Source organism: Suillus plorans, assembly GCF_016647745.1.
Source record: "Suillus plorans strain S12 chromosome Unknown HD556scaffold_31, whole genome shotgun sequence".
Taxonomy (NCBI): Eukaryota; Fungi; Basidiomycota; class Agaricomycetes; order Boletales; family Suillaceae; genus Suillus; species Suillus plorans.
In genome coordinates, this window is record NW_024537415.1 from 102057 (window position 1) to 116274 (window position 14218).

A 14218-nucleotide genomic window follows, 5' to 3' on the forward strand; every position below is an offset into this window, starting at 1 on the left:
GCTTTACATGCACACCCGTGGTTTTGTCATCGACCCTTCGTGTGTGTGGGTCGTTTCTGGCAACATACAAAAACCTACAAGATCTTACAACGATCATGTCACAAGGTGACAGCACCCTGTTTCCTTCGCGTGGTTAAGGCTACACCCGTGCGCGGCAGCGCGTGAGGCTTCGTCTGGGACTCACTAGTCAAAACCATCGCTCGGATATTTGATCGCCTACTTCTCCATCACAGTCTGACTCTTACTGGACTCCACCCACTCCATTTGATGACTTCCATCTTCTATTACGAGCTTTGTTCCATTGCTTATTTTGGAGGCAATTCACGTTGATCATTCAGGCCTCATGCGTTTTTTTTCGGATCCCACTCACAAGAAGACAAAACATTGCGTACATTTTAGTCGTGTCCGAGAGTTGCGCAAAGTGAATACCTATTACAGGGTTATCACGCTGTGATTATTGGGAAGCTCAACATCCCTGCTCGATTGCAGGTGACGTGTTGTAAGTTGTACATTTACTTGAGGTTTTAAGAGATTGTCTTGCCACGCGACGCGTGTAGATTGACTTTGCCATGGCACTTAGATTGCAATTTTAGCACAAGACTTGCTGGATGCTGGGTACAACGACAGGGTTGTCTCCGTCATCTTCTAGTTCTTGCTACGGCAGTAGAACTATCGTTGAGTATCTCGAGTTGTTCTCTGTAGTATCGGCGCGTGTCGTTGCTGCTGATACTGTGCACTTTGTAGTTCGGCTGACGGCAGTGCTCGTCTCCGGTAGTTGGACCACACAAATGGAAGACAATCGTTCCACCTTAATTATGCAAGAATGCTAAGGTACTTTTTGTGCTTTTTTGGTCATGATCAAGTGACGTCCTGTCATTTCGTCACTCGGAAATCCCCCCATTTTTCCAGAACGGCCTGGACGTGACCGAATGGGTTGTGTATGCATTCAAGCATTACTACCGCTCAAAATCCCTTGATTCTTTTGCAAAAAAACTCCATGAGTAGATCGTGGCGCACGGGCTACGTGTTCAGGTTTGGATCCGGGTTATCTGACTTATCAGCTGGTCACGACAATATCCAAATACCCGTTATGGTTCTTCATACACCTGCTAGAATCTCGGCGGCCAAGGATGGGCTTGAGATTGTTAAAGGTTAGATTAATTCGCCCTCTCTTGCGATAAGTGAGTTCCGTTTTTTTGGTATCATCCTCATGGGTGATAATGCGTCTGGTTGTTAGAGTGCGCATTCAGGAAGACATTGGCAGCGTATTCACTCAATTTATCATACCGAGGTGCTTTGGGGTAGCTCCTTCCAGGGCGGGACAGGCGGTGTCGAGCCAATTCGTACGCCAGGCTGTCGGATTGATCGAGAGGGCCTAAACACGCCCATGGGTGCGCCCTCCAGGTCGGAGAAGTGGTCCTCTATCGCCCACACCGCAGCACGCCCTATTCCGTCTTCAGTGTTATCAAAAGCTACCATGGAATTCGCACCCCTTCATACGTATTTTCCGGATCAAGTACAGATCACCCACTCGAAGCTCCTCACTTGGCAAGTAATTCCCGCAGCTTTTTTTGACACGCTTGCGAGTATAATTATTTAATCAATGTCCCCAGTTTGAAGTTGACCGACATCACCGTCGGACTCTGTTGGCCCAAACCTTGCGGTTACACTTGCGCGTCATGTCCTGAACTGCAGAGCGGAAATGGAAACATATTTATTTCCCCACTACGGGGATTATTCTGCTGTCGCCATTGATTTGGACGTCACGAATGAGGTTGCTCTATTACTCGGATGCTCTCGGAGCATCACTTCATAGTAAACGCCTATCTCAAAAAAGGCTTATCTGGGCCGTCTCGTTATCGGCAGCAGAAACAAACCGGACACCGACTTTAGCAGTTTCCCTGAACGTTGTTCATTTAATGTGGCTGGCAATAACGAAAGCGAATGGTGGCTGCCAGCTCGGCAGAGGGGGGCGTGACATGCCAAGCTTCATAGCTTGATGAGGCGGTATACGGGTTTATGCCTACCCTGGCTGTGGCGTTATGAGCAAGAACGCCGCGAAGCCTATGTGGCCGCCGCGGAATAGCCTACCTCGGATTGAGATGGATTCCTTAGCCGGAAGTCGGACAGTAACGTCGCTTTCTATTCTTTCAATAACCGAACAGTGACTTGAATGGTATTCTATAGACTAGCTCAGACTTCGATTAACGGAGGCACTATCAACTAGCAGGGTCGGTGATACAAATCTAAACTCTATTTTTTCGCATGGGCGTCCGGTTATTTGAATGCCGCCGCATAGACCCTTCATATTTTTTTCATGATAATAGAGCTTATTTGCAGGGACTATGGTTCGCGACTTGAACCAACGGACTCATGTTGCGGACATGGGGTGGTTGGGGAATGAACTGTGATGAAGGCAGTCCGCAGCGCGTGATCGCCGGTGACGGGATCCATGAACTGGACGACTCTTTACGCATGCTTGGAGGCATCATATGTCTTAATGACATCTACTTTATCCAAATGACAACGCGAGGAGTGGCGTCGATAGTTTGCTGCGATTAGGTGATAATGCCTTTTTCATTTTTGATCAGGGTGCTGTTACCTACTATGAATGACGTGGAAACTTGAACTTTGTCTTTCATAGGCTGATCCCAGTTGGTCAAGCGAAGAGACTCGCACGTCGCAACGGGAAACGTCGTCAGATTGACGCATATCGTGTGATGAACGTGCGTACTCGGTTTATCACCGTATAGTAACTTACTGTACTGCATGAACAATTGAATACGTCCGGGCCGATCGGAGAGTTAACTTGAATGCAAATCAGCTGCGCTGGTCGTGAAGGAGATAAAGTAGCGAGGCAACTCTCCGAGTTTGATGCCATGCTGCTTCTGCGCGCTTTACACGAGGTGAAATTGCAATCCACACTTGCATCGAATTGGCACAGACTCAACCACTTTCATCGATCTAATACCAGGCTAGTGGGCCCAGGGGCTGTGGAACACGTGCAGTTTTACAAGGAAGGCTGATTGCTATATTTGCGGCGTTAAGGCACATGGTTCACTTTGAATAATCGATCCAGGCTAACGAATAGAAAAGGTGGATGGCAGGCTTCTCTATGGAGTATCTCCTTAAGCGAATTTGTACACATGCTGTCAGCCACATGATGTCAATAGGGACGGGCGATCTGCAGTCACTTGGCTCAGGTAAAAGCGGCGTTAGGTGTTTCCTACTTTGTATTTACGTCGCTAACGTCAAGCAACAACAAAACGATTGTGGGGAAGGTCTTCCCCCACGACACCGCAGTAATTTTTCTCCGTTGATGTAATGAGAATAGAATATCCTGATGGAATCCTACTAGCGTCGGGACTATGATGACGGAGATTACGGAACAGGCGCTCTGGAGTTAGCGGCCTCAAATTGTCCGGGCGGCTTTCTGTGGCTTCCTCTGAAATTGATAGGCTTTCGCGGAAAGTGAGAAGATGTCGGACGGAGGATAATAATATCACTGTGGTATGAATCTCACCGAGACTTTGTGTTCCAGCAGGAGGAAACACGACCATGAGAAATGGCCACACGTCAACTGTAAATAGCTATTAGCAAGGCGGATGGTACGCGATTCAGTCAAAATTCGAAGACATGGAATTTTTTGAAACCCGAGGGAAAAGTTGGTATGATACTAGGAACAATAGGTCGCGGTATCGATGGTCCCAAACTTACGATACACACGATGGCGATGTAGACAAATGTGGGCGTCATTCGGATATTATGCAACGCCTCCAAGAGGAGCGATTGTTACCAAATATACATGAAGAGTATGCAATGGGCGCAAAATGATGGCCCATTCACAAGGTTAATGATCAGTTTGAACACTAGCCTCATGTATGACGCACCTGTTGATATGACCATAGTCATGTGTCAAGGGAGGGCAGCCGCGAGGCAGTCACCCGACGATGTTGATGTTGATGATGATGATGATGATGATATGATAAGAGATGAGAGGTTTCCTGGATAGACGCCCAAGGGTAAATAAGGCAACTATGTATGGCCTGAGATGGAAATGGAGGTACGTATGATCCGGTGGATGAGGGCAACTACCGTCTTTTCCGGTAAACGCGGGTGTACGGACATGAAAGAGCGGTACATGCCCGCGAGTGCTGCGAGGGTTCATATGGTGGAAGGACCGAGAGATGGACCTATCAGAAAGAGCACAGCTGTGGGTAGGAGTTGTGGTCAGAAGTGGAAGATAGGATTCGGATGACACCCGGACATACACGGACACTCGGAAAGAGCCGAAATCAAAATGCACTTAAAGCTTAATTCCACACTGTCATTAGCAAATCACCGGAACTGAATTTGTGCCTTGTAGCAACAACGCTTGCTATTATCTTCAAAGGTTCCGGGACTAAACCAAGGTGAACGTTTGTACTGACCTTTTATTATATTTTCTTTTTGATGGATGGTTCTAATACTCAGCCGGTTAACAGCCGAGGATATCGGAGACTAGCGGACTCTAAGCTAAGGTTTGTTGGAGTTTGTTGGTTACGAACCTGAGCTCAGCGATCACAGGCTTAGTCTGATCAAGGGACAGGCTTTTCAGCTTGAACGTAACCTTCATTGAACCGGTACACACCGATCGATTGGCGCAAGGCCCGGACTAGGCTTCTGTCACTATCCGAAATTTCTCTTTATTAGTGACCTTTTTTGCTGAAACACTAATCCAAATTCCCCTTATATAACCGAACAGCCACCCTGCTTCAATTTAGTCACAGGCAACTAGCTTTAAAATCATTCTCCTCTTCTTTCCGGTTCGTATTAAATGCCCTGTCGATCCTGATTTCTCCACCCCACTGATTCCGTCCACTATGGACACCAATAGGCAGCTACCTGACCCAGCCAGTCATCATCCCCCCCCTCCACGTTTAATGGCTTCACCACAGACCCGTCCTATCGCCCCATACCAGCAACCATCCTTGCCTTCTATTCGTCAACTCCACCCCTATCTTCCACCTTCGGGGATGGCTCAACATTTGCCCCCTAGCGACCCTTCTACTTACACATATCCACTCCAAAATCCTTATTCAGGGCCTTCTGGCTCCTCTGAAATGCAGCAACCTCACTCACAGCATGCCCTATACGGTCGTTCAGAAATGATCGATTCAGAGCCTGAAGGTGAGATAGAGCAGCAAGGTCCAGCTAAAAAGAAAAGGCGACGACAAGCTCTGAGCTGTAATGGTAAGTTTTATTTATTTTTCATTTAAAATTATGTTGCTCATCGTTATCGATTTCAATCTTTGCCCGTCCTTACTCTTTTTATCCACATCACGCGATCTTTAAAGAATGTAAACGGCGTAAGATTAAATGTGACAGGTTGGCCATCATAATGTCACCACGTCGCCGTGCTGTTTTGACTTGGCATTTACAGAGCTCAGCCCTGTGGGCCATGTACTAGGCGTGGTGAACAGTCAAAATGTCAATGGCGAACCTTAGAGCCTGTGTAAGCAGTATCTTTCCTCTTTAGAAACTCCTGCCCTTATAAATGTCCAGTGACAAATACGTCACTCGCACTGAGTATGAGGAACTCAAGAACAGGAGTAAGGCTGAATACGACGAATTGAAGTCAAGACTTGATCACCTTGAATCCGTGGTCGCGCGCCTTTTCCCCCCACCAGGCGGCCCTGCCAACGTGCCCATGTATTCAATCACTGCTGATATTTCAGGGGCGTCGTCATCAGACAACGTAACCTCCTACCACTCAACCCATTCGTCCGCGGGACAAGCATTGTATGTTGCTTCATCATCTTCTTTCACCCAAGACCCGGCAAAATCACAATCTTACGCCGGCTCTTCCTCACCTCATATCGCGGGATCTGGAATTAGTCATGGACCTTCCATTCCATCATCCTCCTCGAACACCCAATCAGTCGCACAAAGTGCAGGTCCATCTCATCTCCGCCATCCCTCGGACGTCAAGTCCCCCACTATTGTTAGGCAGTCCCCGCTTTCGTTAGCTTCCATCACATCTCCTTACAATGCTGATACTCAGCCAAAAAACTTCCACGCGCAGACGTTCAGAATACTGGGCGAGCGTCTGCGCCCGGTTCGAAAAAGTTGGAAAGGCCCAGTGGAACTTCTTTGCGGCATCCTCAAGCGATGGAACATGCTGCGATGTCCGGCTCAGCAGGCGTTACAATGGAAGGCCCGTCAATGTCACCAGGGACACACCATTTATCGTCATCGAGACGTTATGGTGATCCTTCCGTAGGGCGGGAAGGGGGGGATAACAGAGACCGAAGGCAAGGTCCTGTAGAGCGATAGACTCTTCCGGCATTTCGTCGGCTCATAGGTTAATTCTGATCATCATTGGTGGCATTTCAGTTCTATTCATTCTGCTCACACTCCACACCACGCGTCAACCTTGTATGAGAAATACCTTCCGCAGATTCCATTCCCGGTGCGCCGGACATGACTTTTTCGCTTTAATTTGGCGATCGCATACCCCACCCAGCCTCGTTTTTTCTGAGCATCTTTCACGACACAATTACGAGATTTTGTATTCTAGTAATACCACGAGTCTACTAAGCCTATCCTAACCATGTCAGTAAATGTCTCTAGCGCAGATCACGGTGATCCCATATAGTATTTTGGAAACTGGTGCAAGGCGCGATTGATTGTCTTAGTCCCATACTAACTTTCCCCGGTTATCCACGGTAGCTTGCATGCCACCGCTAGTTTGCTTACCCCCTCCATGGCGTGATTGATTGATTATCTGCTGACGCTCCAAAGCACGCCTGCGTTCGGCAAGTTTCGCCTGTCGCTCTACTTCGGCGTCAGCTTTAGCATCTTTCAAATTCTGATTTCTTTTCGCATTTTGTCGCTGTTTCTTGGTTAACGTCCCTGGAACCTGCTGTACAACTTGCGAAGGCGTGGTCGAGGGTCGCGATACTTCTACGGCCAGCTGTTAGCTTCATGACAAGGTAAAAATAAAATAAATAAATTACTCGGGTGACCCTTGCCCTTGACGATGCCCCATTCGCCATCATCCTCCCCATCTGCGTCGTTTAAAGTACCGCTGCTGGCATCCACATCCTCGTAATCCTTCCAGGAAAATCCTGGTGCCGGGGCCTCATCGGCCCGGGGCTGTACACGCATCACACGCGCTAAACCAGGATAACCCGGGCGCTCGAGCATGCTTCACGAATAACATCACGAGGTGGTCCAATGAGCATATGGGGATGAAGAACCGATAATCGACTTACTCATCGACGGTTGTTTTCCTAGGTTTAGGCAAAAGCCTCTCAGCCAGCGTTCGACGCTTATCTCCTGGGGTGCCTGCGTCCAGACTAGCAGATTCATCCTCATCCGTAGGCTCGGCAATTCCAGAATGGCCGGTTGATGGACCCACGTCACTGCTGGTCATATCCGTTGTTATCGCAAGTATTTGATTGTCTGATCTAGTAGCGGTCTTAGGGCCTCGTGCTGTCTGACGGGTGTCTATCCGCATCCACGAAGAATCAGTATCAAATGACGGAGAAGAAGACCGTATTTGAGGCGTGCGCAGCTCCTCGTCCTGTTTAGGAGAAAACACTTTGCTAGGCATGTCAAAGGTTGTTTTGGGAACATCACCGCCTGACTGCGATGCCAAGGAAGCTGACAGTCGTTCAGATGCAACGTCAAGTGCCGTCCCCGTTACTCTCTGCTTCTCCTTCTTCGTCTTCGTCTTCGTCTTCTTCTTCGTTGCCTTGTTCTTTTTCACCTGTACGCTTTGGTCGTCCGAGCTGGGGGAGACGGCGTCAAATTCCCCGGGAATAACATGCGGAAATGGAACGACAGTAGGTTCAGGCACAGGATTGCCATGCGCAGACGTTGCGGTGGCGGTGGGGCTACTAGTGGCGGTGGTGGCGGTGATGGAGGAGGTGGTACTGATGGACTTCTCAGACGGCTTTGAGACGCCGGCAGTTTTCGGTGTCTGTTTCTTCTTCTTGCCTTTCGTACCTTTTTTACTAACCGTCGGGGGTTCAGAGAGGGTACTGCTTGGTGCGCTAGAGTTGGAGTATGTGAGGTAGCGATATGTAGCAGCCCCTGCGATGCCAGCCACGACGGCCCATTCGAACGATGTATGGCTGAGCGTCGAACCCATTAGGATGGAGAGTTAGATGTTTGGAGATAGCGGTAGACGTCGAGAGAACAATGCAACTGGGGTGCCCGCTGCGCGCTTGAGAGTTTCAGGTGACAACTGGGCCATGTGACGTTGACGTACGTGTCATTTGGTCGCGTCCGCGTCAATAGCCGTCAACAACGCGTTGTCATGCGCTCGCGAAATCATTACGACGACTGTGTGCGATCGCGCCGCGCCCATGACCGAAAAGGAAATCAGTGCAACAGCCTGTGTCCCATCCAGAGATTGGTGTCAACAACACTGACTCATGCTATGAGTCAATGGCGGTTCCAGGGTTCCACTGGTCTGTCACTGCCGTGCCCAGTTACTTGGCATTATCTGGGGGGGATTTTGGCAGTTCGTCATCTGCCATAGACACGTAAAACGGGTGTGATCCCCAGCGTCAGCTAGGACAGGCGTTATATAGATCATGAGCGCGAGAGATGGGTTTCGCACACGGCTGTAATGAGGGTAGTTATATTAGAAACGCTGGGACAATCAACTTGAACAAATACATGGATAACAGGGTATTGCTACTACGAAACAAAGAACGTTAAACGACATCAAGACCTATTATAATTAGCTCATTTAAATTAGAACCATTACATAGTAAATGTGTCGTTGGGTATCATATCGGTGGAAGCGTGGCCGGTGTATCATGAAAGCTCAGAGTAGCCCGAAAAGCGTAAATTATCTGACTCAAGTTCGCCATCACCACCGAGGTGGAGCGTTCCTCCCGCTTGTGCACTGCGCTTGAGGAGATCATCCCAAATATCAGCCTTCTCGCGCTCTGTGAGGGGCGGAGGGCGGTGAGCATTGAGTTCGCGGTAATTGATGGCAGACCGAAGCTGAGAGTCTTTGGACGCAGAAGTGGATGACCTTGACCGTGTCTGAATCTTAGCAGTAGATGCGTCGCTAAGGGTACTGGGCGCCCGGAGAGATATTCGTGAGTTTGATGTTTGATCAGTAGTAGTAAATGTGGATTGGGAGGGCAAATGTTTGCTCTCCGACAACCTCCTTGAGCATGCCGCACCTCGAGCAGGCCGTGGTGGTGGAGAAAGTGAGGTATTTCCATCGGGAAGTAAATGAATGTGTGCGGCCGTAGACGGCTTCTCGACAAGCCTGCGTGTTCTGAGAGACGTCGTTAATGAATGAATGGGGTGCGTAATCGGGGATGTATGTATACGTGGCGAAGTTTCCTGCTGATCATCACCTTTGCCTTCTGCGGTTGGCGTGGCTCGCCCAGAATAGCTTCGACCGCTAGAACTGCTTCGATCGCTAGAATTACTGGGCCTGCCAGAATGTGACGTCGTGCCCTGAACTTCTGTGTAATCACCTAAAATTTGGTGGAGCTCCCGTGGGGAGACAATATGGCGATCCCCCATGCTGGGAAGACGCGGCACAGTCTCCTCTCCATATGAGGAGACTGACGATCCCCTCGAGTGTGACATACGAAAGAAACTTGCCGAAGCTATTTCGGATGAATTAGGAGAAGACGAAGACGTTGCCATGCTCGGCCGCGGGCCTGAGCCAGCGATACTCCTTGGCATGGATACGCTGTAAGGTCTGTGTGACGTAGCCTGCGCGTCTGTTTGCACTGTCTGGGGCCGGGGAGGGGGCGTGTTGAGTAATTCTTTTGGAATGGCAGGGACAGGTGGCACAGACGTATCAGCGTGAAAGCGCTCGCGAAGCCCGCCCGTGCTGATCCGTTTCATGAGCTTCCAAATCTTAGAACCCTCCGATTTGCCCTGCAGGTCGGTCACTGAGCGGATGTGGCCCTTACCAGACTCCCCTGCATTTGTGAGCTGTCCGCGGTCATTGAGAGAGCAGAAAGAATGGCCGTCTTGCAAACTTGATCGGCCAATTGAATGTTCACGTAAGGGAGACTCGTCAGCCTTAACGCCTCCTCCCGTTGCCTTCTTCCATTTACTCGACACTCTTCTCGAGAGGCTTCCCTTCCTCGAAAGGCTTCTACTCGGATCGGAGTGAAGTGTTTGGGCCCGCTGTTCGGCAAGGACATGAGCGTGCAACGACCAATTTCTGTTATCATCCGGCCCTCCCGCAGTAATCCTGAATTCAGACTGCGTGCCGTAGACAGTATAATATGGGATAGGAGAAGGCGATCGAGGGTCGGGTTCAGAAGGTCCTTCGGTAGGCTGCACTGACGATCCGTCGTGTCGTTGCTTGTATGGCTGAACAACATTCAATGAAGCGTCTTTGGACGTAGAATCATGGGCATAATGAGAGGGGGAGGCAGATATCAATTTCTGTCTTAGTTCCATCTCTCGTTGGATTCTTTCTTTGGCCTTTGCAGACGGCTTCCTACGAAGAACATTTCGCTGCTTTTGGTCCTTCCCCTTTGTAGGCATAGAATGTGTAGACAATGAAAGGCTGTCTTGGCTTATGAATGGCGGGTTGGTGGAAGGCGAAGTGATCGCCTTCGTAGAATGATCCGGATGCGAGTATCCGGGGAATGGCAAGCCATGGGGATGGGGTCTGGACTTTGGAGGGGTTGGGGGCCGCGAAGGTGAGGATTGGCCTGATAGACGGGTGGGGGACGGGAGTGCAGGCTTGCTAAGGAGGAACTTGATGCCCATAGCAACAGGGGACTCAGGGGTCTCCAGGGTAGCGACATTGGGTGAATCGGGCACGGCGCGGGGACGGGGAGAAGATGGACATTTGGACGCACGTTTGCGAGTGACGCCGTGTATAGGGAGAAGATCAGATTCAGTAATGGATCTGGACCGACCGCTTGTAGCCGGGGACGAAGGGGTACCGAAATATGGACGAGATGACGTTGCAGGCACCCTATTGTCTTCGAATACTGAGCGAGGATCGGTTATAGCGCTGGCAGATTCTGATGTGAATGACGATTGTGAGTCTGTAAAGCGACTGCTGCTGGCATGTGCGGAGGACGGAGAGGTGACGGGACTAGACTGAGCACTGAGATTGTGAAGGGATGCAAAGGGGGGAAGGATGCGATCTGGGGTATTGTGGGGTACATAAGGATGTCGTGAGCCGGACCTGGGCAAGGAGTGGGAAGGGGTAGTTGGTTGAGCGGAAGATGAAGGAAGGGGTTCGTGTAGGAAGGTTCGATGATGGTGGCCGACTTGATATGAAGAATGAGAAACGGCACGTTTGCGTGTAGTTGAATTGATAGGGAGCATAGTAGTTGCGTAAAATCGAGTGAAGCGATCAAGATCTGTTAGACAGGCCTAGACATAGTATATGAAGATTAAGAACAGTTGGAAGTAAAACGGATACTCACATGATGATATGGGAAGAGAGAGTAGTTAGACGCCTACGTGAAACTAGAATTAGGTTACGGGAGGGCGATCCGCTAGAACGGTCTAGTTCGGTCTACACGAGGAGACACACACAAGTTTAAAGGAGCGTAATGAAAGAATGTGGGAAGACGGTCCAGCTACTAGCTAGTAGAGCGCAACGCCAAAGCAAACTATATATATAAAAGACTTGACAAGATCAAAGACATAAACCCGGTTAGCGCTGATAATCGTCCAGCCTCATCAAATCATCCATCGCACTCTTCGGTCCTTACGCTCTCCCACGCTTAGGCCATGACTACTACATTGGCTAGTACAGTGCTGTCGCTAGTACTTATGTGCTTTAGCCTCGTATCCAAGTCTTACCTCGATCGTCGTCTTTATAATCTCACTCCAGTCTCAGTCACACAAAGTTCCCCTCCATCATCATGTTTCGCACCAATGTCTCTCCCAATGACCCTGCAGAGGAACATCCCACAATCGGTTTGATCGGAATGGGTGCAATGGGCGCTATGTATGCGAAGCACCTCTCAAACGCAGGCTGGAAAAAGTCCCTTCATTTTACTTCTTAACATCTATTTATCTCATATATATCTATAGAATCAGCGTCTGTGATATTCCCGCTAAATTTGAATCCTTGAAACTCCAATACGCAGACGTTCCTGGTATAACCGTCCATCAAGATGGACACGCAGTTTCCAGAATTTCAGACTTCATAATGTACTCCGTGGAGGCCGAGTACATCGACCGTGTCGTTTCACAGTACGGACCTTGTACGTCTTCCCATACATTCAAATTATATCCTCCTGACCTGTCCTCTGTGGGAACTCATACATAGCAACTAAAGTCGGTGCAATCGTCTCTGGCCAAACCTCCGTCAAAGCCCCCGAGAAGGACGCATTTGAAAAGTATCTCCCTCCGGATGTCCATATCGTGTCCCTTCATTCTCTTCATGGCCCCTCCGTTTCCCCAGAAGGGCAACCCTTGGTAATTTCCCTTCCGCCTAACTTATCGCCAATCCTCATCCTCTTATCTTTGACAGGTTCTCATACAACACCGCGCTCCAGACTCCTCTCTTCATCTAGTCGAAAACATCTTCCGCTGCTTCGGTTCACGTTTCGTATATTTGACATACGAAGACCACGACCTCGTTACCGCCAATGTACAAGCGGTCACACACGCTGCCTTCCTCACGTACGAGCAGTAATTCCGTCAATCTTCTATCACTGCACTTCTGACTCACACCACAGCATGGGCACAGCCTGGGCTAGCCAGCGCGCGTATCCCTGGGAACAGGGCCAATACGTCGGAGGAATTGAAACTGTCAAAGTAAACATCATGCTTCGCATTTACGCGAACAAGTGGCACGTTTACGCAGGCCTCGCCATCCTCAATCCCTTCGCCCGCATACAGATCGACCAATACGCTTCCTCTGCAACCGCCCTCTTCAAGCTTATGCTCGCAGGCGACGAACAAGGCCTCCGCACCCGCATCTACGACGCACGTGAACAAGTCTTTGGCACAGTCAAAATAGAGCGTGCGCCAATATTCCTAACTGAAGACGTCCTTGATCAGTTCACCATCGGCGGTCATCCAAAGCTTAACGGCAGTCCAACATCCCCGTCTGCGCCCCCATCAAACTCCCACCTCGCACTCCTTGCCATGGTCGACTGCTGGGCCCACCTCAAAATTCAACCGTTCGACCACCTCGACCTCGCAGCAACTCCCATATTTAGAATGTGGATCGGTGTCGCAGAGTACCTCTTTCGCTCGCCGAATCGGCTGGACTCTGCTATTCGTTCAGCTGTGTACGACGTCACCCACCGCTCAGATGATCTCGAATTCGTTATAGCCGCACGTGGGTGGAGTCAGTGTGTATCATTTGGGAGCTTCGAGTTGTATAAACGCCGGTTCTTGGAGACCGCGTCGTTCTTTGAGAGCAGATTTGAGGAGGCGAGCGCAATTGGTTCGGAGATGATCAAGGCTATTTCGCAGAGTTAGGGTCGAGGATTTTTTGAGGTAATCGTTTTTATGCATTTTTTATGTAATATACTTGCGTCTGGAACAAGTTTCACTATTTATACTAGACCGTTCCTTGGGCGCATCGAGTGAAGAAAGTGAACGTTTGTGATTTTCTGGGTTCATGTCAAGGCGCAAGGTGTCGTGGAGCAACACTCCCCGATATACTATGTTGCTACACGTGCGACACGTTACTGGCAGCAAATCGAGACACCGGATGTCCGTGTAGCAGCCTTGGTAAAAAGGTTCCCTGCCTAAATCCAAATACGTGGTAATCGGAATCACGGGTCCCCTGCCATTCTAGAGGTCGTAGTGATGCTGGACACGGTCGAGCGTCTGCGGGTTGTCATGATAAGCTGCAAAGGTGTTGTACTCGCCGTTATTATCTTCGCGATATCAATAGATGCCCTAGATGTGATGCTGTTCAGAGTGTTCTGTTGCCATATGCGCTTCTGCCCGGGGGCCTAATTCCGTGGCCGCAGTTGTCCAGATTGGCAACGCTCCACGGTGACAGGACTACCATTTTACAGTGCTTTAATGTTGCTACATCAGTGTTACGACCATATCGAAGTGCTACATACCAGCAATCGAGTCCCCAAGTTGACACCTCGACAATGATGTAATTGGAGGCGGTACTTCATATCTGCATGTCTTCGAGCTCATGTGCAATCGTGTGCATTCAAGACGAGCGCGTTCTGGTGAATCATATCATGGGCAACACTCATAGCGCACTGTCATATCCACAAACTATGCCTGGTCC

General features: G+C 49.6%; 4 protein-coding genes across 4 annotated transcripts; 2 read left to right on the forward strand and 2 right to left on the reverse strand.

The window, feature by feature from the left end:
* Nucleotides 1-4482: 4482 nt before the first annotated feature.
* On the forward strand, nucleotides 4483-6549 carry HD556DRAFT_1375010 (uncharacterized protein). The gene is made up of 5 exons (XM_041303065.1): nucleotides 4483-4520; nucleotides 4567-5232; nucleotides 5337-5367; nucleotides 5423-5494; nucleotides 5545-6549. The coding sequence occupies exons 2-5, from the start codon at nucleotides 4863-4865 to the stop codon at nucleotides 6260-6262; spliced, it is 1191 nt and encodes a 396-aa protein (XP_041159725.1). The 5' UTR covers nucleotides 4483-4520; nucleotides 4567-4862; the 3' UTR covers nucleotides 6263-6549.
* HD556DRAFT_1375014 (uncharacterized protein) lies at nucleotides 6550-8603 on the reverse strand. Its single transcript, XM_041303066.1, has 3 exons — nucleotides 7257-8603; nucleotides 6999-7189; nucleotides 6550-6945 (listed from the first exon to the last, which is right to left on the reverse strand). The coding sequence occupies exons 1-3, from the start codon at nucleotides 8135-8137 to the stop codon at nucleotides 6674-6676; spliced, it is 1344 nt and encodes a 447-aa protein (XP_041159726.1). The 5' UTR covers nucleotides 8138-8603; the 3' UTR covers nucleotides 6550-6673.
* Nucleotide 8604: 1 nt separating this feature from the next.
* HD556DRAFT_1271029 (uncharacterized protein) lies at nucleotides 8605-11659 on the reverse strand. Its single transcript, XM_041299177.1, has 2 exons — nucleotides 11424-11659; nucleotides 8605-11370 (listed from the first exon to the last, which is right to left on the reverse strand). Exon 2 carries the CDS (start codon nucleotides 11320-11322, stop codon nucleotides 8812-8814), a length of 2511 nt encoding a protein of 836 aa, XP_041159727.1. The 5' UTR covers nucleotides 11323-11370; nucleotides 11424-11659; the 3' UTR covers nucleotides 8605-8811.
* HD556DRAFT_1375022 (uncharacterized protein) lies at nucleotides 11660-13541 on the forward strand. The gene is made up of 5 exons (XM_041303067.1): nucleotides 11660-11989; nucleotides 12040-12212; nucleotides 12278-12426; nucleotides 12482-12633; nucleotides 12690-13541. Exons 1-5 carry the CDS (start codon nucleotides 11868-11870, stop codon nucleotides 13438-13440), a joined length of 1347 nt encoding a protein of 448 aa, XP_041159728.1. The 5' UTR covers nucleotides 11660-11867; the 3' UTR covers nucleotides 13441-13541.
* Nucleotides 13542-14218: the final 677 nt, after the last annotated feature.